This window comes from Natrix helvetica, assembly GCF_964273705.1.
Source record: "Natrix helvetica genome assembly, chromosome: 1".
NCBI lineage: Eukaryota > Metazoa > Chordata > Lepidosauria > Squamata > Natricidae > Natrix > Natrix helvetica.
Genome location: NC_138548.1, coordinates 47789099 through 47813467, shown reverse-complemented (window position 1 = coordinate 47813467; position 24369 = coordinate 47789099). Strand labels below are relative to the sequence as shown.

Here is a 24369-nt window from a genome sequence, read left to right as displayed (position 1 = left end):
GATTAATTGTTCTGTCAGGAAGTTTCTCCTCAGTTCTAAGTTGCTTCTCTCCTTGATTAGTTTCCACCCATTGCTTCTTGTTCTACCCTCAGGTGCCTTGGAGAATAGTTTGACTCCCTCTTCTTTGTGGCAACCCCTGAGATATTGGAACAATGCTATCATGTCTCCCCTAGTCCAGCGATGGCGAACCTTTTTTGGCTCCCGTGCCACAAGTGGGGGAAGTGCAGGGGGGTTGTGTGCGGACGTGCCGCACCCATAATGCAATGCGCGACCCCTCCAGTGCGCATGCGTGCACTACAGGCGCGACCCCCTATTTTTACATGCTTTTTTCGCCCTCCCCAGGCTCCAGATGCTTTATAGGAGCCTGGGGAGGGCAAAAAGAGCCCCGCCGCCCCCCGGAGGCCCTCCAGTGGCTACAGGGACTATCCGGAGGCTTCCCTGAAGGCTTCAGAATGCTTAAAATGACCCTCTGAGCAAACCGGAAGTGACTTCCGGTTTGCTCGGAGGGTCGTTTTGAGCACTCCGAATGGTCCCTGAAGCCTCAGGGGGGCGGGGGGGGCGGGGAAGGCTCTTTTCGTCCTCCCCAGGCTCCTATAAAGCCTCTCGAGCCTGGGGAGGGCAAAAAATGGCTTTAAAAAAGGGTGAACTTAGCTGGCCAGCGCGCGCATGCACGCTGGCCAGCTGACAGGGCACCACCTCGCGTGCCCTGACAAATGGCTCCACATGCCACCTGTGGCACGCGTGCCATAGGTTCGCCATCACTGCCCTAGTCCTTCTTTCTCTTAAGCTAGACATACCCAGTTCCTGCAACCGTTCTTCATATGTTTTAGTCTCCAGTCCCCTAATCATCTTTGTTGCTCTTCTCTGCACTCTTTCTAGAGTCTCCACATCTTTTTTACATCGTGGCGACCAGAACTGAATGCAGCATTCCAAGTGTGGCCTTACCAAGGCATTATAAAGTGGTATTAACACTTCACGTGATCTTGATTCTATCCCTCTGCTGATGCAGCCTAGAACTGTGTTGGCTTTTTTGGCAGCTGCTGCACACTACTGGCTCATATTTAAATGGTTGTCCACTAGAACTCCAAGATCCCTCTCACAGTTACTACTACTGAGCAAGGTATCACCTATACTGTACCTGTGCATTCCATTTTTGTTGCCTAAATGTAGAACCTTACTCTTTTCACCATTGAATTTCATTTTATTAGATAGTGCCCAATGTTCAAGTTTGTCAAGATCCTTCTGTATCTTAAGCCTATCTTCTGGAGTGTTGGCTATTCCTGCCAGCTTAGTGTCATCTGCAAATTTGATGAGTTCCCCATTTATTCCCTCATCCAAATCATTGATGAAGATGTTGAAGAGTACTGGGCCTAAAGCAGAGCCTTGGGGTACTCCACTGCATACTTCTCTCCATGTAGATGCAGTTCCATTGAGGACTACACGTTGAGTGCGGTTGGTCAGCCAGTTACGAATCCATTTGGTGGTGATGCTGTCTAACCCACATTCTTCTACTTTATCTAGTAGTAGGTTATGGTCTACCTTATCAAAAGCCTTACTGAAGTCCAAGTAAACTATATCAACGGCATTCCTCTGGTCCACTAATTTTGTCACATTATCAAAGAATGCAATAAGATTAGTCTGGCATGATCTGTTTTTGACAAATCCATGTTGACTTTTGGCTATTACTTTATTTGCTTCTAGGTGTTCGCAAATTCGTTGCTTGATTATTTTTTCCAGAATCTTTCCTGGTATTGAGGTCAGGCTTGGACTTGGACTTTCAGCAATTTATGAACCCTTTCAATGCAAAAAGAATGTGATATACTCCAAATGACTGAGTTGTGAATAAATAAGCTTATGACACTGTGCAAATATTGCTAAGAAAAACAAAGCCAGTTCAGAATGAGAACAATTCTGTGTGTGTCATGTAATTCTCAGCAGAACCAGGGATATATATTAGAGAAAATAAATGAAAGAAGAAAAGTCTAGCTATTAACTATGTCTTGACTCATTGTCAAGTTTTCTTTCTATCCAGGTAACATGATATTTTTAAATATAGTTTTACTTTGTGCACTCATCAAATGTTTCAATGCTTCTAAGTAGTCTATTATTAAGGTAAACAGGACTGCTCAAATGTCAACCACAGGTCTTATTTTAATTAACTTTCTTTTATTTTCTTAGAACTGTAACTTCCGTTGCACCTTACAATTTCCAGACTACAAGGGAAGGGTGGTCTAGATAGAAAGATAGAAATTCTTCTGTTTCTCATTTTGTCTATTTTTTTGCCTATGAAATTGCTAATCTCAGGCATCTTCTTTCCTATTTTTATCTTCCAAAGCACACTTCTTCTTTGACTCTTTGCCTGATCAGATGCAGTAGGATCTGCCAGCCTTCATGAACAAAGACTAACAGTATAGCAGTTTCCTGTAACATTAATCAAAAGGGATATCAGAAGAAATACAGCCCAATCTGATATTAGTCCTAAAGATGTCATTGTCTAATTTTAATTAAGGCTCTAATCTCTCATGGATTCATTTTAATGGCTTGAAGGATAGTGGATTGTTCAATTGGACTATTACAAGCACTTTTCCTAAGTATCAGTTCCATTTATTTACAATACATAATAGTGGATTCATATTTTATTACCAGCCTCAAAGACAGGGGTTCTACCGAGTAACAAAAATTCAGATGATTGCACAATGGTATCAAAAAGATATAGAAAAGCCATTGCCACTTAGGGATCATATGGATATTTGCAGCCCATGCATGAAAGCCCTACTAAAAAGTGATCCCAAGCTGGCACTCAAACACAAGACTTTATCATGTGCCCAACCAGGTGTTGTGATTACTTCAGGAGAGGAAAATGTCAACTGATTAAGCCAATCCAGTTTGCATTATTAGCACTAAATATAATTAAATGTGTATGTCAACGCATTACTGTGAGATAGCACTGCAATCAGGAGTTCATTAAAACTAAAGATGCATTTATTTAAGGTTTGAAGTGATCTCCGCAAGTTTGATGTGCCACAATACAGCCACAATTTATTAATCATAAGATGTATTTCTGAGTCTCTGCACAATCAACAGGCTGAAGATAGACCAAGGGTCTGTGTTACATGGAGCCAACACTTAACATAATATGCATGAATAAAGGGCATAAAGCAATCTCTTTCTATGCAATCTGTATCTGGAATCATGTGACTTCTCTGGTCTAGTTGGGCTTAGTTAGATAAGCATATATCCCGTTTCAATAAATCTTGCCAAAGAAAACTCTGTTAGAATTACACATTCATTTTTAGGCAGTAGCCAAAGAGCCTGATGGTAAAGCACCAAACACTGCAAAATTCAGTAATCTATAAACACCTTATAGGGGAGATGTTTAATAAATAAATGATAAAAATAAAATAATAAAACAAAACAAATCCAGACCGAGAAGAACTGGACAAACACCGATGACAGCAAAGAGTTACAGTTTGCAGCTTAGATATTGTATCCTAAGGCAAGAGGTCCCCAAATGAGCTGACCTGGTAAGAAGAAAAAGTTACTAACTACTGCCATTGAGAAAAAGTTACTAACTACTGCCATTGAGGAAAGAGCCACCCAAAGCCCAAAAAATATACTTGTTTTTCTTTTGAAAATACTGGAGAGTATAACACATTTCATTAATGATTTGGGGGAAAAGTTACCTATTCTATCCTCTGCTACATCTATAACATATATTTCTCACCTTTCTTTCAATGGCTTTAGAGCAGTGCATCAAAATATATTAAGTCATTTCAGAAAATGTCCTAGCTTAAAAATGTCTAACAATCCATTTTTTTCTTTATTTGTTGTTGTTCCTGAGGATAGGCAGCCCACATCTTATTGTTTTTATATAATGTTGTATTTGTGCTGATAAATAAATGATACATATATACATACATACATACATACATACATACATACATACATACATACATGTTATACTATATTGGTTGTACATATAAAAACTCTTTGGTGCAAGAAATTCCTCTTATTTATGCACGTACACTTGCAAAATAAGATAAATCATAAATTATAATGGAAATTCTATTTTCCATCTAGAACAACAATATAAACACAAATCATGAGCTGTTACTACTTAATTAGATATAAATAGTGCCATACATTCTACCAAAGTCATCTTGCACTACCCAATACAGTTTTGCAGGCATTTTTAGAACTGTAACTCTCAACGAAAATATATTATTTTTCCATTTAGTAAATTTGGAATGTCTATTGCACTTGGATATTACTTTTAATTCAATGCCATTTTTGTTTGACCAATTACTCCTTTAAAGAGCTAAGATCCTAATGATAATTTTGGATATGCTGGAAGTCATTTCTTATAACTTGTAGGAGAAAGAGTGGCGGAGCCTGGGGGCAGTCAAAAGAGGGATAAACCTAGAGTCACTACAGAACCACAAACAGACAAAGTCTAACCCCTCTTGAGTTCTATTGACCCTTACCTAGCCCCAAAATAGTGCTAAACATTAGTTGAGTTGATTCCTATGCATAGGCGTGAGAAATAATAAATCAGTTTAATTGAAATTTTATGTGTAATCCTGGTCTTTTGTGCCTGACAAACCTAGCTATAACCGTTTGAAATAATTTGACCTTGTGGTTTTTGTTTTTTTGTTACAGATTTTGCTATCTTATGCTCCTGGAGGAAAGATGGGATATAAATCTTGCAAATACATAGATTCTTAGATTCTCAGTTTATATACTGCCCATATTGTGCCATTTAAGTGTCTACATTTTTTTAAAAAATGGGTTAGAGCTACTATTAAGGCCTACTTTGTAGCAGTCAGAACTGTGAAGCATCATAACTTTTTTGCCCTTTTTGTGTCCATGGATAGCTGTTTATGGTGACATGATAGAGGACCCCAAACAGTTACCTATGTTAGCCAGAAGGCTGGCTAAGTATGGGAATGTGAAAAAGACAATGTCCACATAGGATCAAGAAAAGACACAGCCTTTTATTTCTGTATAGAAACAGAAGAAGTTTCACACCCAAGGAGCATACCAGAAATCAGGCACTATTATTGTTATAAAATGAAAAGCAAAAGATTGATTTGTGCAACTTTGATTTCTAAACAGTGACCAAAGTCCAATGTAGCAATAGAGAGACCTCTGCTGGTTTATTTTTTTATCACACTTTTAACAGCAATCAGTATAGTGGAAGTATGGCTAATTTTATAGGTATGTTCTTAAAATTCAAATCCCAGCAGTCCTGTTCAGGAGAGAAAATAGGGAGGGCATAATTAGGCAATTGAGGGCAATAGTGAGGAAGACATGATATTTTAATACATTTGCTAATATTATTTTTTGTATTTAAATCTCACATTTCTTATGAGTGGTCAAAGTAGCATACATGGTAGTCTCTCTGATATTATTTCCATAATAACCCTATAAGATAGATAGGGATGGGAGAAAATAACTGGTCCAAACTCAACCATGACCTGTGTGGTTAAGTCAGTACTTTGAACAATCTCACTAGTCAAAGTTTATTATTCTAACAACTGTATTGTATTATTAAGAAGAGAAATACAGTGGGATACTTAAAAATCTAGTTTGCATATTTGGAGACTCTTTATTAATTCCATGTGGGGGGGACTGAATTATCACTTTTGGCTTAAAAATTGACTACAGGTAGTCCTCGACATATGACCGTAATCAAGCCCATAATTTCTGTTGTTGAGACATTTGTTAAGTGAGTTTTGCCCCATTTTACATTTTTTGCCACTGTTGTTAAGTGAATCACTGCAGTTAAGTTACTAAACAAATCTGGCTTCCCCATTGAATTTTGCTTCTCAGAAGGTCACAAAAAGGTTATCCTATGTCCCTGGGACATTGCAACCGTCATCAATGAGTCAGTTGCCAAGAGTCTGAATTTTGATCATGTGACCATGGGGACATCACAACAGTCATAAGTGTGAAAAAATAACAGTCATAAGTCATTTGTTTCAGTTCCATTGTAACTTTGAATGGTCACTAAATGAATGGGGAATTTTTGGTGGATGGTGGGTGTTTGGGGATTGTCATGTGTATTGGGCCTGATCTCTAGGTGTTATGTGAATTTCGTTGTATGGGTATACTGTGTATATACGTACAATATATACGTATACGTAAAGTAAATATAACTGTATAAGTTGAGGACTACCTGTATGTGAGAATATAACTGGTACCTTGCTGGATCAGATCTCTGACCCATCGAGTCCAGCAATTTGTTCAGAGTGGCCAACCAACTTCACAGTTGCCCACAGGTCTCCCAGCATATGGCTTTCAGAGGCAGTCACGCTGACCTCAAAAGGCTAAAAGTCATTGATTCCCATGTTTTTAATAAAAGGGTCCAACATTTTATTGAAGCCAACCAAATTGGTAGCCAGTACAAGTCACGGTAGTGAATTGTAAAGTATAACTGCACGTTATGTAAATTTTTTTGTCAGCCCTAATTCTTCCAGGATTCACTTTGATTGGGTGATCTCTGATTCTAGTTCTTTAGGAAAACAGCTTCTCCTACTTCCACTTATGGCATTGGGTATCCTGGCTTTTAACCATGCTTTTGTAGCAGACAGCTATCAAAAGCGTCAATGGACATAATTTGCCTCTCAAGAGATTATCGTTAAAATGTTATTTCAGCGAGGTGCCTGCTTGCTATCTCTCCGCGGTTCAAAGCAAGACAAAAGAATTAGAGTTGTCATGGACCACTCACTGACATGGCATCTGAAATATATGAAAGCTTAATTTTATCACTCATCTCTTCGTCTCGTAGATGTCGAAAAAGGAGTCATTCAGCCCCGAGAAGCAACACGGTGATATGCTGCGCAGGACATACAATCCCGCCTCCCACTGACTTAATATGACTTAATATGGATTTGTTATCTCACCAAGTATCGTTAGATGTAGCTCACATACACACCCGTCATAAACCAATGCTTTTTCTACCCACCAAAAGGCCAATTCATCCTTTCCACCCTCAATTCTCCCTTTCCACCTCCGCCCACTGGGAGAAGACGATCACTTAACTCCGCCTTCTTCTCTCTCTCGCTCTCTCGCCCAAACAGAGAATTGACCCTCCTCGCGCCCCGTACTTCCGTTCCGGTTCCTCTAGGAAGCCGTTCGATTTCCGGGGTTGGACTCTGAAGGAGCAGGATGGTGAGGAAAAAAAGGGGGTTTGGGGGGAACGAGGCCTGCGAGGGGGGTTCTTAAGGCCCGTTTGGAGCCTCTTCCCAGTGTCCGCTGGGAGAGACCGATTCCCTTAAGCCAGGGTATCCTTTTCTCCCGGCCTGGGTCCTTTGGGCGCTGTTATGCGATGTCATGATCGCATCGTTTCTATAGCTGAGAAGCGCGGGGAACTGGCATTGGGGGGTGGGGGAGCGGTTAGGCCAAAGCAGCCTTGGATATAAAGCGTTGGTGACGGGAAGAGCGCCTGATTTTCTTACCGTCTTCTGGTTACAGTCACCCAAAGATGGTAAGAAAATCAGGCGCTCTTCTGTCATCACCATTTTTAACTACTATCCCTCTAATTATCTGCTGGACCGTTGTCCAATGTGAAGTTTTCCTATATAGCCCTCTGTGTGGATATACATTTTCCATATGTACACGATATGCATTATATTTACAGACATCCTTATGTGGCGTAGGAATGTTGACAGTTTCTCTTTCTGCACTAGGGTTACCTGCGATTGTGCACAACAACATCAAAACAGAACATCCTTGCTTATTATTGCTTGGGCCAGCCAGCTTCAAGCTATATATGTAGCAGTTCAATTATTCCTAAGGGTGTTTTTGCTATTTGTTCCATTAATTATGTTCAGTGTTATTTAGTGACCTTAAATGCACAGATATTCTTGTCTTGAGATTTTTCAACTGAAACAAATATAGTAGAAATATCCAAAAATTAACTGATAAATTGGTTGCTGCAGATAATTTAGGATGTTTAAAGTGTAACCCTCCCTCCCTGTTTTAATTACCATTTGCTTACCATTTTGTATACAATCCGGAATATGATTCTGCTTTTCAGTATTTTTTGCTGAAGTGGTAGTCACCAAAAAAGATTCTTAGAAAGTAATGTCTTGTTTATGCTTAGAAGTTCATTTCATCGAAATGAATTGGACCCAGGGGCAAATCAGTGTTGGGTTTCTTCTTGCACATCAGAAACATTTTCTTATCTTTGTTGTGTAGCATTTCCCTGTTCTGGAGAGTTTTCTGGAAGGATTTTTTTTATAGTGTCAGAAGAATGAAGGGAGAATTACTTCTGTCTTCATTCTTTTGACAGTTGTTTCAGAAGGAAAAACTGAATTTGAGTTTGCACATAGTTTATGGTTAAGTTGTCTTTTTTTTTCCTTTTCTGAGTTTCATTGATATTTTGTCTCTTTGAATATAGGGTCAGAGTCAAAGTGGTGGACACGGTCCTGGAGGTGGCAAGAAGGATGACAAAGTAAGGAAAAATAACTTTTACCTGGTGTTCTTTGTTAAGAGAATATTTGTAGAAAACATCTTCCATGCTAATTAAGCAGCTCAAAATATATATTTTCCCTCAGTTGCCCTTATTATATAAACATTCAGAAAATCAAATATTGGGTTTTTATATATTTTGACCCAATGTTAAGTTTTCATTGCAGTGTTCTAGTTTTCAAAGCATGTAGTTTTACTGTAATGTACGATATATGGATAAATAGTTTATATATGCCTCGATTTATGTGCCTTTCTTTCATTTTTATTCATTGTAGTTTGTTATTTAACCTGGAGCCTATGATTTGATTTGATTTAATTTAATTTGAAACTGTCTTGTCTATGGAGATTCTCATCCAGGTCATGGTTCTCCCAAAGATGCTTTTTCAAGAAACAACTGATCTTTCCGGTTTTTCTTTGAAGAGGTTTTGCTTCTCATCCAAGAAGCTTCTTCAGCTCTAACTGGATGGTGGGAATGGAAGGATTTATATTGCTTGCAGACAGCTGGTCATTTGCATCCTTTTAAAAAGTTGTTGAGGCACTTGGAAGTTATCTGTGTCCTCAGGGTCATCTGAGTAGTGCAAATGGCTCCTGTAGTCTGCAATTTTTCTGGAAATCCATCCATACTCCCACACCATTCGTAGAATATTCATCCCAAATTGCATAGCTAAAAGTCTATAGAGATTCTCAGTCATCCAGGTCATGGTTGTCCCAAAGGTGCTTTTTCAGGAGGCACCTGATCCTTCTATTCCCCACCATTCAGTCAGACCTGAAGAAGCTTCTTGGATGAGAACAAAATGTCTTCAAAGAAAAACTAGAAAGTCTAGTTGCCTCTTGAAAAAGCACCCTTACAACTATCTTGTTTCTTATAACCATAGTTAAGATAAATTATAGTTCAATATTCAAACCTTCCCCGGAGGCACAGTGATAATAATTTATGAAGCCTGTAAGACTCCCAGTAACTCTGGCCAGCTCACAACTGTAAAATTATTAAATAAAAATGGAAAGTAGGGCAGACCACATGGAATGAAGCAGGTGGTCTCACTTTCCCTTGCCAAAGGACTGGATAAAGAGATACATCTTTACACCTCTTCTAAACAACAGTAGATTGGAGGCTATCCTAATTCCAGAGGTCAGGCACTGCTACAAAGAACATGTGTTACTGTGGTCCCAATAGATGACATTTCAATCTAGAACACACCAAGTCGAATTGACTGAGTAAACACTAATGGGATACAAGCAGTCCCTCACGTAACCAGGCTCTATACCATGGAGAAATATGGAAGTTAAATCTCAATTTATCTAGAAAGCAATATAATAACTTTATAGTTTGGCTTAGATGATTTATGAAATAATGGGCAATTTAGGGCTTTTGAAATATTTGACAAAACCTAGAATTTGTGTTGGATAAGATACACATTACTTTTTATAAATTACTTTTTAACTTGTTTTTTAAAATAAAAAGGACAAAAAGAAGAAATATGAACCCCCAGTTCCAACCCGAGTGGGGAAAAAGAAGAAGAAAACAAAGGGACCAGATGCTGCCAGCAAACTTCCACTGGGTAAGCATGGTTTGTGCCATCTCCCTGAGTAGCTATAGCTCTGTTTTGGAATGGATTTTTTCAGCGTGCCAAAAAAAACTAGTTCATACTTGAGCACCTTAATTTTCCAAATTCTCAGCTTGAAACATTGAAGAGCTAAAAAGTAACTGGAATGGAACTAGGTTGCTCAGTCGTTTGTTCTGAAATAGAGCAAAAACTTAGATATTTTCATCTTCAGAGTACTATATCGTAGGATCCAGAAAATTAAATCATAAGGTTGGAAGGAGATAGATTTTTAAAATTGATTCCAGGAATTGATTACTTTACAATTATAAAAACATAACTTCTCCTTAGAACAAGATGTAGCCCTCTCAAGAATGTCTTTCAATCGTGTTATTGGAATTTGTTTAGGCTCACATATTGCTACATCAGTTCCATGCAAAAAGGCAACTCTTCCATCAAAAACCAGTACCCGAAATAATAGGAACAAGAAGCATCCCAGACAAAAGACAGGAATTTCAAAATCATTTTAGTACACTGTCTCTTTCTTTAGCTCACCTAAACAAGCTGAATATATTATTCCAGATTGTAAATTTAGAAAATCTTCTATTTAATTGTAGTCACTCCTCATACTCAGTGCAGACTCAAATTATTGAAGCTGGAAAGAATTAAGGATTATCTTCTAATGGAGGAAGAGTTCATTAGAAACCAGGAACAGATGAAACCTTTGGAAGAAAAGCAAGAGGTATGTATGCTTTGAATTAGGAAAAAAAAGTTTAAATTCATATTTTCTTTTATCAATTTGCTTACCCTCTATTTTCTACTTCACTTCATTCACTCAGCAAAACAAACTATATGAAAAAGAACAAATGTTAAGTTTCTAAAATGACCTCAATGAAGGAAGCCAGATGGGGCTTCAATGGGGAAAACAGATTCACTTAACCTACCGGTTGCTAACAACCGGGTTAGTAACTTAACAACTGCAGTGATTCACTTAACAACTGTCTTCTTAGCAACAGAAGGGTTCCGTTGTAGTTGTAAGTCAACTACCTATATGTATTTTGGGATGGTGAACTTGAGCATATCAAAGAGATTAGAAACTTAATAGTTAGAAGTAGCAGTTAGTTTGAGTAATAATGTAGTGGCATATTTGCAATAACATCATAAAACCTAAGCCGAATCTGTGAATTCCATCATTCTACTCTACAAGATATTTATAATCAACACTTTCATTCTGTTGATTACTATAATCCTAAAGTCTTTTCTTTCTCATCTACTCACACCCCATTGAATAATGCTGAGTTTATTTCACCTAGTACCTACTTATAGCTAAATGTCTTTGTTAAATGTATGTATTGAATCTCCATTTAAATGCCATTCAAATGTTCTTTCCTAATGGATTGGAAAAATCTTTTAGACTAATTGTCTCAAATAGTTTGGTTTCATCAAGTAATTTGACTAAATAATCTTGCTGACCTAATTCAGATCATTTAAACCTCAGTCCGAATCTCATAGATGATCCTTGTGGGAATCTCAGTTTTCATTTCTTCATTATGAAAAAGGCAGAAATTAACCAGACCTAGTTTGACAGAGATAGATAATATCAATTGAATATTTTAATTTGTTGCTAAGAATGCAATTAAAATAGCATAAGTGTGAGGTCTAAGTATTAATGTATTAAGATAATGCTTAGACACTGAATAGTGAAATAGTTAATACTGAGAGTACTTAGAATACTTAGCCATTTCTTCTATTTTGGGATTATTGAGGATGCCATCAAATTGTCATCTCTTTATTGTATAATAGATGTAGAAATTGTTGGGATGCATAGCAATTTGTAATACATAAACATACCTTCTTTTTGTGTGCTTGTTTGCAGGAAGAGAGATCAAAGGTGGATGATTTGAGAGGGACTCCAATGTCTGTAGGGACTTTGGAGGAGATAATTGATGATAATCATGCTATTGTGTCCACATCAGTGGGCTCAGAACACTATGTCAGTATTCTTTCTTTTGTAGACAAGGATTTGCTAGAGCCAGGATGTTCAGTTCTACTTAATCATAAGGTAATCCTTGAATTTTTTGTCTGTGATTGAAAGCACTGAAAGTAATGTTATGAATATCTTAATATTCATTATCTAGATTAAACTCAAAGTCTTTAAGACTTTTATCTTGATCAAGACAATGTGGTGTCTCAGAACAGTTTGTATATGACCAGTAACAACAGGAGATTCCCTCTTGCAGAGATAAAAGAGAAAAAGAAACCACTCAGGCATATATTCATAAATTATAACATTCTGACAGTGTTCAGATTAAAAAGGAAAAGTCAGTGGAAATTTAGTGGAATCAGTCCTCTAACCAATATGGTGGGCCTGTTTGTTTCTTGCCTTCCCTCCAAGCTGTATGCTAGGTTTGCAGCTTGCAATGTTTTTTTTTTTTTGTTTCTTTTGGTTATGATTTTCTTTAGAAAGCTATACTCTCAACAAAATGTAAACAGCGTCAGAGGGAGAGATAATGCCCCCCACCGAAAATGAAGTGAAGCAAGTTAAGTTGCAATTCTCAATTTTTGTTTATTAGACCCAACCAAGGTTGTAGCATTTTTGGACAAAAAAATGACAGGATCATAATTTATCTACTACTCTGTATTCAGACTGACACATATGAGTCACAGCAAAGTGGATGTTGAGACCAGGTCTATCTGCTGACGTAAAATTATTTGTGTTTGTGCAACCTGAGTCATTACATAGAGAATATAAAACATGACCTGGCTGGTCCGCAGTACTTGCTTATCCCTCTCCAAAAGGGTTGAGGTGCATCCCCATAACCAGGAGGCCTTCTCTTTTCCCTGTGTTTGGGGAAGAAATTGGCATGAACTTAACTATACTTAACCAGAAGCTACAGAGTGCCAGTCTCTGAGAAATAGATTTTAGGAGCTGAATTTGACCATGTAAAATGTCCTTATCAGTCTGCAATAATGCTGCTTACTACTTTATACTAGGCCTGTGATAGGGCAATGGCTTAAGTGCTTTCCCACTATTGGATGTTTCTGCCCATTGCTTTTAACAGGTCCATGCTGTGATTGGTGTCTTGATGGATGACACAGATCCTTTAGTTACAGTGATGAAAGTGGAAAAAGCCCCACAAGAGACATATGCAGATATTGGAGGCTTGGATAACCAAATTCAAGAAATCAAGGTATTAATATTTCTTGCACTGTCCAATAATAGAAAACGCTAGAACAGATAATTGCAGTACTTCTATTTTTGTTCCAGGTGATTTTTATATATATGGCTTTGGTATTTTGCTTACTTCAATAAATGCTTCCTTGAAATAGTAATTTGATAATTGCCCCTGCCACCATCTCTTTTCCAGGGAGATGCTTTTCTACCCAAGGAATGCATGCATATATTTTCCATTTAGATAAATCTTTGTAGGTCCCATGCTAAAATACGTTCATTGACCCACTACCTCAGAATTTTCTTCAAGGCTTAAGTTTAAATCTTGTTTAAGAGCCTAAATTCTTAGACTAACTCTAATCTCTAGGTATGTCAATCAAAAGGGTACAGAGAAATATTTTAAAAGAAATTTCTAAGATGGAATAACACGCAGTGTATAGCATAAAGATATGTGACTAGATAAGTTAATCCTTCCTTCCCTCCTTTAGAGATGGATTAAACTCACCGGAAATAAATTGTATTGATTCTATAATTTATCATTATAATTTCTTTTTTCAACACTATTTGCATTTTGAGTAATCTTTCATTTTCAATTATTTTGTGACTGAAATATGATACATATATGGCAAAAGCCAGGCACAGCTTTTGAAGGAGTTGTGTAAAAAATGGGCAATGTAATTGAAGTGCACCTTATTCAAATGCACATTGATTATACAATCAAGAGATAGGGAGCAGTTACTCCAGAGTAGAGGAATTCAGGTTGAAAAATATTACGTGTTCATCTCCATTAATGGCAAGCACATTGTATTAATTGTTAATATTGGCCACTATAGCGGTGCCTTGATCTCTAATTTTCTAACCAGGAGTAGCCACAGGTTGATAAAAGGCTTGATCAACACTTGAAGGTATATGTAATTTCTTCCTTCTAGGAATCTGTGGAACTACCTTTGACTCATCCTGAGTATTATGAAGAAATGGGAATAAAACCACCCAAAGGGGTCATTCTATATGGGCCTCCTGGCACAGGTATTTTTTTCTTGTCTTTTTATATCAGCATGGGGCAACACATTAATTACAGAATAATATATTGAAGTGTTTATATGAATAAAGACCATTAATGTGCCTTAGCATATGTCTCATCGTATTGGCTGAAAACTATAATGAATGTATTATTGCTATTTTTGAAATTGGTCTTTATGATTTGATGGTCTTCAAACATGCTTGAAGATGAGCTAAAGGGTAACATATTTATTTCTAGCTTATTTACCCTCATCAGGAAAAAAATGGGACAGTGTTTTCAGGATATGTGATGCAAAAACTAACTGATACTGGTATTTCTCAAACAGTGATATGAGTTACTAGTGACAGAAAAGAAAAAAGTTCCCATGAAGGAAAGAGTATCAGCATCCTGAGGTAACAGGAAAAGAACATTGTAGCAGAATAATGTTCTAAAGTTGAATTTAGGAGCCATTATTCAGATGTAGTTTTTAGCTTAGACTTCAGGGAAGACTCCTTCCTCAGTAAGTAATGCTACTTCAGTTCCTGTAAATTTTCACTATTTTACAATTAACAGAAAAAAATGATCAACATATAGCAATTTTAAGGACCATGAAATTATCATAACTATCCTGTTTCCCAGATAATAAGCCCAATTGGGCTTTTGAGTGCATGCACTAAAATAAGCCCTCCGAAAATACTGTAACACAGCAGCAGCAATGAGATGACCACACTCGCCACCTCCTGCACCTCAAAAATAATAAGACTTCCCCGAAAATAAGGCCAAGTGCTTATTTCAGGGGGTCAAAAGAAAATAAGACCCTGTCTTATTTTCAGGGAAACACGGTAATAATACCAGAATAGCTATAAGAAAGCTTTTTATTTCTACCTTGATACCTTTTTGATAAAACAATTGGTTAATTTAAAACCTGGATATTTAGAATCACTGATCAAATTGGAATCTTAAGTGAATTGATACTTCTTTTAGTAAATCTATATGATGGTTTATTTTCATTTTGGCTTTCTGTCCAGTTTATACAAAGTGGTAATCAATTTGTAATCAACATCCGGGTACTTGTTAGATCCATTCCACAGAGTTCTCAAAGCCCAATTAGGCTTTAATTCTTCAACTTTGGGGAAAAAGGGGGAATCAGTTTTTAGGGCAAATTTTATCTAGGAAAGCATGGTGTACCCATGGGGAACCAGAGGCAGATACCTTATCAAGCCAAATCAGATTTTGTTACCTGTTTGGGAAATGATAGTGCTAGAGATATGTGTGTGTGTGCGTGTGCGCGTGCGCACGTGCGCATGGAGAAAGCAGATAGAAATATATAAACCGAAATGCTTCCACTCATATTAGATATGGGAAATTATGAAAAATGTTTTTGAAAATTAGGATAATATGGATGATTCTACACCCCAAGTGAAACTATGCTTCTCACATTAACTTGCATAGACATAGTGTGTGAGATCTGTCATTGATGCTGAAACTGCTGTCTGGTTGATTTGATTAGTTCATTCTATTACTTTCTTTGGATAGATTTACCATGTAAGAATAAAATAATTTCCTATTCCAAATATGAAAGTGACAAAGAGTACTTTCTGAGCATCTTTTTAAATTGACAGGAAATCAGTTTGTTCCTGCTTCTCCTTCTGCACTTCAGACAGTGAATTCAAATAGGAAAATTTTGTTTACATGTCTCAAGCATGTAAGCACTTCCAAGGTATAACTCCATTGTTTATTGACTTAAAATGCCAAACTTGATCTAAGGAAAGAGAGCTTGAGGACTTTTGTCAATATTCAGATTTGGGTGATTGCCTTCATGCATGAATGTGTAACACAAGTTGGAGCATGTGTTAACTTTCTGGCATTTTGTAATTAAACAGGTAAAACGTTATTAGCCAAAGCCGTGGCAAATCAGACTTCTGCCACCTTCCTGAGAGTGGTTGGTTCTGAACTTATCCAGAAATATTTGGGAGATGGACCAAAGCTTGTTCGAGAACTTTTTCGGGTAGCTGAAGAGCATGCCCCGTCAATTGTCTTCATTGATGAAATTGATGCGATAGGTACCAAAAGGTAGGACGGATGTCATAGTCATTCCCATGCTGAGCATCACATGCATATCTTTTAACACTCTTTCCTTTCTTTAAATTGGTTTTCAGAAGTAATAGTTTGAGTCACTAGAATTGGTTTGTATGCTGCCATCTTCAATTGTAAGACAATGGTCAACCTTTATACTTGTAGGAGCACAAGTGCTAAATGCTTCAGACAAAAATGTCTGAGCTTAATCATTTCTTGGGATAGTTGGAATGCAGAAAGCAGGAGAAGAGGAAATCCCATTGTGGTTACTTTTGCCAATTAATGGATTTATTGAGGGCATCACTACGCCCCCCCCCCCCCCTTTGAATGTAAAAAGACTGTGGCTGGATTTTCTAACATTTCGGAGGATTAGAAATCCAAAGCACACCTTCCTAGGAGTACAGTATAAACTATTAAGTTCAATAATGTTTACTACAGATTAAGTCTGCATACATTTTCATCTCCCATTTTTTTCTCTTCCTTTCTTCTCATAGCCCATGCTCATTTTGCTTCTTCCCTCTCTTTTTTTTCTGCTCTACAAGGAGGCAGAGTATGTGTGTGGACAGGAGAGTAGTTCATGTGTAAATGCAGATAGAGGAACAGATTTAAGAACAAGCACTTTATTTTATAGTCAATTTGTTATTGATTCATTTAATATTGACTTAATTTTCACAGCTTTGTCCTTTTTTGAAGTTTACTTTGTGGCAAATATGTGCATAAATAAAAATATATCACGTGTCCTTGTTTGTTGAAGAAAGATAATCTTTAGTATTGACTGAGTGAACATGGAGAGGAAAGTGATAAATTCTATACGTGCTTATAATAATTTATTATCTAACATTTAATTTTTGAAGGTTCATCTTTGAATAGAAATCACTTGGAGCAGGAAAATAGCTATAAATACAAAACTGCTATCATGGATTATAGATTAGTTTTATGATATCTTAACTTGGAAATTAAGAAATGCTGCTCATAGCATTCTTTCAGCTGCAGAACCTCTTGTACTCTAATCAGAGAGTTTTTAATTAAACTTCAGAAATGATGTCTTATCCTGGGTGAACAGTGTTCTGTGTCGGGGTGTGAATTCCGCCCTGTAAATCAATGATGTATGGACCGTGGAATTTCCTTGTAGTATACCTTTGAAATAAGCAAAATGAAGGCTCGCAATCTGGGAGTCCTCCTAGATACGCGGCTTAGTTTAGAAGAACACCTGACGGCCGTGACCAGGGGGGCCTTTTACCAGGTTCGCCTGGTACGTCAGTTGCACCCCTTCCTGGATCGGGATGCTCTGTGCACAGTCACTCATGCCCTCGTCCTTTCTTGCCTGGACTACTGCAATGCTCTCTACATGGGGCTGCCCTTGAAGAGCACCCGGAAGCTTCAGCTGGTCCAGAATGTGGCCGCGCGGGTTGTCATGGGGGTACCCAGGTGCTCCCATGTTACACCCCTTTTAGGCGGCCTGCACTGGTTGCCGGTTGTTTTCCGGGTGCGATTCAAGGTATTAATTATGACCTTTAAAGCGCTCCATGGCTTAGGCCCAGGGTACCTGCAAGACCACCTACTGCCACCAGTAGCCTCCCACCATCCAGTACGACCACAGAGTTGGCCTCCTCAGGGTGCCGTCGGCTAGACAGTGTCGGCTGGTGATCCCCAGGGGGAGAGCCTTCTCTGTGGGAGCGCCTTCCTTCTGGAATGAGCTGCCCCTGGAGCTTCGCATAATCCCTGACCTCCGGTCCTTCCGACGCGCCCTAAAAAGTTGGCTTTTCCAGCAAGCCGGCCTGGCCTGTTAATTTTAACTCATTTTTTAAATGTATTGTTCCATAAATTTGGTTTGTTTTTTTGGATATGTATTTAATTCCTTTTTAACTTTTGGGATGTGTGCTTTTTAATGTTGTACGCCGCCCTGAGTCCTTTGGGAGAAGGGTGGCATATAAATCCAATAAAAACAAAACAAACAAACAAACAAAACCTGAGGCATAATCTAAGAAAAACATTTTAATGTAAAGAAAGTAAAAATACAAACTTACTAAGCTAATTATTACATCTTGGCAGACCCCCTTGTCTGCCTGGCATACAGACAAAGGAAGAAAAGAAAGAAAGGTATGTGATGTAATGACATGCGCAGGAAATCATTGCTGATAAGAGACAGTTCATGCTGCCGCATAACTCGGAATGTAGACACAGCTGGCAAACCAAATAAACGCAGTGACATTCTGTGTATTAACAAAACGTAATTCATTGCCCTTTGGCTTCTCAGTGGATTACTGTTGGTAAAGAAAAAAGATGGTGTTCTGTGGGTATTCTAACCTCAACTTAGATATTTTTTTCCTATTCCAAAGGTATGATTCTAACTCGGGGGGAGAAAGGGAAATCCAGAGAACAATGCTGGAGTTGCTGAACCAACTAGATGGGTTTGATTCACGTGGAGATGTAAAGGTGATCATGGCTACTAACAGAATAGAAACTTTGGATCCAGCCTTAATCAGACCAGGTAAAAAGTATGATGGTCATATTTAACTACTTGAAATCTAACTGCTTCTAATGATTAGTTTCATGTAGAACAATGTGGTCTGTATGTCATGGTGTTTCCTAGAGCGTTCTGTGTTTTTCATTAGAATGGATTGATCCAAGCTGAACTGGGAATGGTTTGAAAAAACTTGGGAATTAGATCACATCCAAAGCTTGAAATGTTTTGCTCTTTCAAAAGGTGCACTTTTCACTCGATTTGGTCTGCTCAAGGAAAAAAACAGTATTCTAGAGAGAATTACTGCATTTTCTACAAATCTTATAGCTTTCTTTCTAAAGCTTTTATTATTATGTTTGTAATTGTGTGTGTGTGTATGTATGTATGTATGTATGTATGTATGTATGTCTTTGATTTTATGGCTATCACAAATATATAATTCTCAGGGACTAACAATATTAAAAATAATAAAATCCTATACAAAAACCCTAACCCTATACAAAAACTTAAAACACATAGTAGTCAAGGGAACATTGCAAAAACATCAATCAATGCAATCAGGCAACAAGCTCAAGGACAAAACCAACTCTTCAAGACCTGGTGGAAGGCCAGCAGGGTTGGGACCAGTCAGATTTCCAGCAAGAAGATGGATGGATAGCATGGTAGAAAGGTTCTCCTGTGCCAGCACACACTCAGGATCCAGGGTGTGACCACTTGCTAGACCAGATGGATTGAATAGAAACAGACATATATTAAATTTTAGAATATTGTGTAAGCACATATACACACACAAAGGATCTCCCTTAAGACTCGTCATTGTTTTGGGGATGATAGGAATTTTGGGGAAGTGTCATGACTACAATTTCACACAAAGAGCTTGCAAGTGTGGGAGAGAGGTCTTATTACTCAAATTCTTTTTTTTTTCTTCAATTGTCAATTTGCCACCTCTGCAGCCAAGGCTGAAAAAGCATGGTGCGACAACTGATACTAATTAAATCAATATGTGATTGGGATTAAGAAAGTACATTTCTGGAGTGCCTATTCATGTAACTTGATATTGAACAGTATGTGAAAAAAATTTAAATATAAATATTTGTGTGACTTATGAAATTTGAGGGCAGAAGAAATGTTTTGGTCCATCAGTAAGGAGAAATAATTGTATTTGTGCAGTGGGCAGGAAATAAAAATGAAATTCTACGCATCTAACATAACTGTTCAAAAATGCACTACTATTTTCTGAGGTAGTATCAAGGCTCAATAATGATGTTATTTTCCAAGGAAAGCTTTCTATTTTTGATTCCACAGGCAAAAAACTGAAACTGCTAGTTGTTTTTTCTAAATTCTAGGACGTATTGACAGGAAGATAGAATTTCCTCTCCCAGATGAAAAAACAAAGAAACGCATCTTCCAGATTCACACCAGCAGAATGACTTTGGCAGATGATGTTACTCTAGATGAGTTGATAATGGCTAAAGATGATTTGTCTGGGGCAGATATAAAGGTAAAATCCTTGATAACAAATGATTCCCCCCCCCCCCGAAATTAATTGAGCATTTGTATATTGCATCCCTTTCCAATGAAGACTTTCCTACAAATGTCCTTTATTTAACCTGTCATTAAAGAAATCGTGGCTCTCTAGTTTTGCTTCCAGAAAGCTCCAGTCACTGTCTTTCTTTTCTCTTTTTCACCCATTTAAAAAAGACCACTTTTTTTCCTACATTCTGATACAAATAGTCCTGGACTTACAATTTGCTTACTGACCGTTCAAAGTTACAATTGCACTGAAAAAAGTGACTTGTGACCCCTTTTCAAACTTAGGACCATTGTCATCACTGTGGTCTCATGATCAAAAGTCAGATGCTTGGCAACTGGTTCATATTTATGATGGTTGCAGTGTCTATGGCCGTGTGACCACCTTTTGCTATCTTCTGACAAGCAAGGTCAATGGAGAAGCCAGATTCACTTAACAGCCATGTTAATAACTTAACAACTTCAGTGATTCACTGCGGCAAGAAATGTCGTAAAATGAAGCAGCCACTCGCTTCACAACCATCTTGCTTAGTAATATAAATTTTGGGCTCAATTCTGGTCATAAGTTGAGAACTACCTGTAGTAAATATTGTTACAGCAATCTTTTCTGAGAGAAGGGGATGTCCATCCGTCCCCATAAATATTTGGAAGGGCATTAATGGTCATTGTTGGGAGGGGAAAATCTTCAATGGAAAAGAAAATGAACATTTGGCCACCTGTCTTGAGAGTTTCACACTTGATATAAAAAACTTGTAAAGAATTGATGGGGATATTTTCACTAGGAATATTGGTAGCTAGGGAAGTTTGCCTATACATCTATTAAATGTTATTGGCCACTGTTGTGACTAGCATGTTACACTCTTTCAGGGGAGTTACAATCAGGGAGGATAAAATTATCTAATATTAGTAACTATTTTTTCTAATTAATATTTAATGCTGTTCTTTCTACTTTACGGTTTCTAGCATACATAAGGACTACCAGCTTGTTTGACCATTACTGGTTCTTAGCACTTCATGCAAATCAGACTCCTGATTTTCTAATCAAATGCTTCCATTTCTAACAGGCCATTTGCACGGAAGCTGGTTTGATGGCTCTGCGTGAACGAAGAATGAAAGTAACAAATGAAGACTTCAAAAAATCAAAAGAAAATGTTCTTTATAAGAAACAGGAAGGCACTCCAGAAGGCCTCTACCTTTAACTTCCCCACCTTTGTTTTGGTCCTAGGTTGGGGTTAATTGCTTGAACCTTTTTTCCCCTTCAGAATGTGGAAATGGCATTAGTGAGCAAGGTGTTATTGAATACAAAAAGAAGCTTTTCCTGCTGAAAGTATGATCATTCACTTACTGTGAATGTCTGTGTATTGTGGCATACATTCATTGTGAAATACTTTGTCATTAAAAATTAATTTCCAAGTGAATTGGGATGATTGGATTAGAATGTAAGCAAAGAAGGGTTTTTAATGTGCCCCAGCTGTTCTGTTGCCTCTTAGTCTACAAATTGACATTTTTAGCAGACTCTGCAAATGTTCTGTAATTGGTTGTGACATTAGTCTAAAGTGCAACTGAATGTACGTTCATTGACTTTACACATATATCCCGAAAAATATAGTGATGGAAATACTGCAAAAGTACCTGATTCATGGAAAATTAATGCAGCTATCAGAAAGAAAGTTTCGAAACAGAACTGCTGTCTGCAATGAAAATGGTTTTGATGTCTGAAGACTCTTGTTTCATTTCATTTAGTTCTCAGTCCCCTAAGGCTATGGTTTGCCAAATCACACATACATAATAAGCAATGAGATTTCATTGCCAAAGTTATTTGGACAAATAAGGTAAATCATCTTTAAAAACCAAGTCAATGCCTCCCTTCCACCTCTGTAGTCAAGTTGTGCTGATTCAGTTCCTGCAAGTAAGGTAATAACAATTTGTTCAAAGAAGTGAAAGTAGCCATTATATAGGAGAACGTTTTCCAAATTTGACAAGGAAATATAAAATTATGGAAATAAATTTTAATTATGGAAAATTAAACATCCATTCTATCTTTAAATGAGATATTCTGATTAAACTCCCAGCTCAGTTCATAAAGTTTTATTCTAATGCAGAGCTGGGCATTTACGGCCCCCAGGCTACATCCAGCCCCTTAGCTCTTCCTCTCTGATCCACAAGGCCAATCAGAAATTAAAAATCAAATGTAAATATGTGTACCGCAGAGAGCAGAAGCCAAGTCAGATTCAGCACTGCATAGTCGCCATGCGCTCCTTCAGTCACCTGGCAGCCATCGGAGGGCAAGGAGAAAGTGCTTTTCTACTCCAGCACAGCACTCCCCCTTGCCTGGAGCAACCTGAGGAGTTGAGGTGAGGAGTTTAAGGACATCAAATCAGGTTACATTGGTTCAGCCAGTTTCTCATGTGGCCCCTTGGGAAAATTAATTGTCCACCTGTTCTAGTGGTTAGCAAGCATTTCCATTTTACCTATGAGAAACTGGCGGGACAAATTCAATATTGGGAGGTTCTTATATACCATTAAAATGATGCATTTTGCATTATGTTTGGGATTCTTAGTATGCTCCAAAAGAAGCTTCATGGATTTAATGAAGTGAAAAATTAAAAATCCCGTCCTTCAAGATATAAATGGAATTTGTGTTGGTACCAATTCTGCTTATTCGTTTTGGTATTGAAAAGATTTGCTAGTAGTTAAGCAATGCATAACCTTGCCCAGAGCGCTTTCCAAATACAGGGCTATATAATCTGATCTTTTCACAGAGAGTCGTAGCCTTTAAATCTGTTTCCTACTTTATCAGGCTTGCTTGGAATGGGTTTTATAGTACAACAGCAGAAATTCATCAGGTTGAATTATTCTGCTTTAGATGAATAGTAAACCCTTGGTAGTTCAATTCTCTGTTGCTGATGGTAGTGGGTATCGTTGGCAAAGTTCTTTTTCCCCTTAGGCAATGTAAAAGCAAGTTGAAAACTAAAATGAAAGTGTAGCAGGCTGTTCAGCACACCAATGTTATGCATGTATTATTCAAAACAATTGATGTCATATTCGTGTCCCTGTCATACAGTAGATAAAATATAACAGATGCCCTGCTTCTGAATGAAGAATGTTGTAAGCCTGAGGGGGAATTCTCATGGCTGACATGAATGATTTAAACCATGTATGACCAATGTTGCTTTCATACTGTGTCAAGTTCAACAAGGCAGCCTGGGTCAATATGGGGACCAGAAATAAATGTTGCCAGTAGAGTATTATAAACATTTATAAATAGATGCTCTTTTGCCAATTAGATTTCAGATCAAATTTGATTGTGGGCTTCCTGGCCACAGATTTCTTTGCCCTTTTTTCTAGTACACAGGTAGGTAAGCATGGTGTCCATTGATTCCCACTTGACTATTCCTAGCATATCTGCTCAACCAACCTTTAATGTCTTGAGTTTTTGTAAAAGAACTGGCCTGCTACAAATATCCAGCTCCTAGCCTTATCTTGCCAGGAAAATCTAGGTGCCCCACAGCCAAGCTTTAAAGACAACAAGTGATTGTAGGTCTAATTTATTTTAAAATATCCTTTTCTGGGGGATATTGTCTCTGGGAAAATGAGGCCATGATGGAAGCGATCTCACTAATTTGCTTTCTAAAAAATTGCAGGGGTGGAAGCTTAGTAAATAGTTAAAAATATCTTGTTTGCATATATTTGTAGATGATGTATAGGCTGATATCCACATTGCAAGTTTAAACCAGCGTAACTGGGTCAAATGCCAGAGATTCCTTCAGTGCTCAAGTTTCTTTGGCTGTGAATACAGCTGAACAGATTGAACTGTTTAACTTTGGCAGTATCATTATTATGTGTAACCCGAATTATTTATAGGTGCCAAATGCATTTCTGAACTTGAATTTAACTTGAATGTAGGTGCTTGATTGGTTTTATGAATTATTTACAAGTCAAAAAGCCCAGATAATATATCATGCCAGCACTTTTCCAAGCAGATAAAATGCTCATAAGTGTATACTTTCTAGAACCCTCTAAAAAAAAACACCTTAGTGGGTGAAACAAACTCCCTGTCCCACAAAATAACGTCTCTGGGAAGATTATTTTGGCTTTTCTGTGATCCTGT

The 24369-nt window shown here is 37.7% G+C and overlaps 1 protein-coding gene across 1 annotated transcript; it reads left to right on the top strand.

Annotated features, from left to right (window-relative positions):
• Positions 1–7070: 7070 nt before the first annotated feature.
• On the top strand, positions 7071–21978 carry PSMC1 (proteasome 26S subunit, ATPase 1). The gene is made up of 11 exons (XM_081934644.1): positions 7071–7173; positions 8405–8458; positions 9938–10034; positions 10634–10758; positions 11893–12078; positions 13079–13207; positions 14118–14214; positions 16072–16261; positions 18604–18755; positions 20075–20229; positions 21323–21978. Exons 1-11 carry the CDS (start codon positions 7171–7173, stop codon positions 21455–21457), a joined length of 1323 nt encoding a protein of 440 aa, XP_081790770.1. The 5' UTR covers positions 7071–7170; the 3' UTR covers positions 21458–21978.
• Positions 21979–24369: the final 2391 nt, after the last annotated feature.

Bases quoted from the DNA above. Each gene is read 5' to 3' on its own strand.
- PSMC1 (XM_081934644.1), top strand. The intron at 12,079-13,078 runs GTAATCCTTGAA...TGCTTTTAACAG, and splicing joins CAGTTCTACTTAATCATAAG to GTCCATGCTGTGATTGGTGT. The intron at 18,756-20,074 runs GTAAAAAGTATG...TCTAAATTCTAG, and splicing joins TCCAGCCTTAATCAGACCAG to GACGTATTGACAGGAAGATA.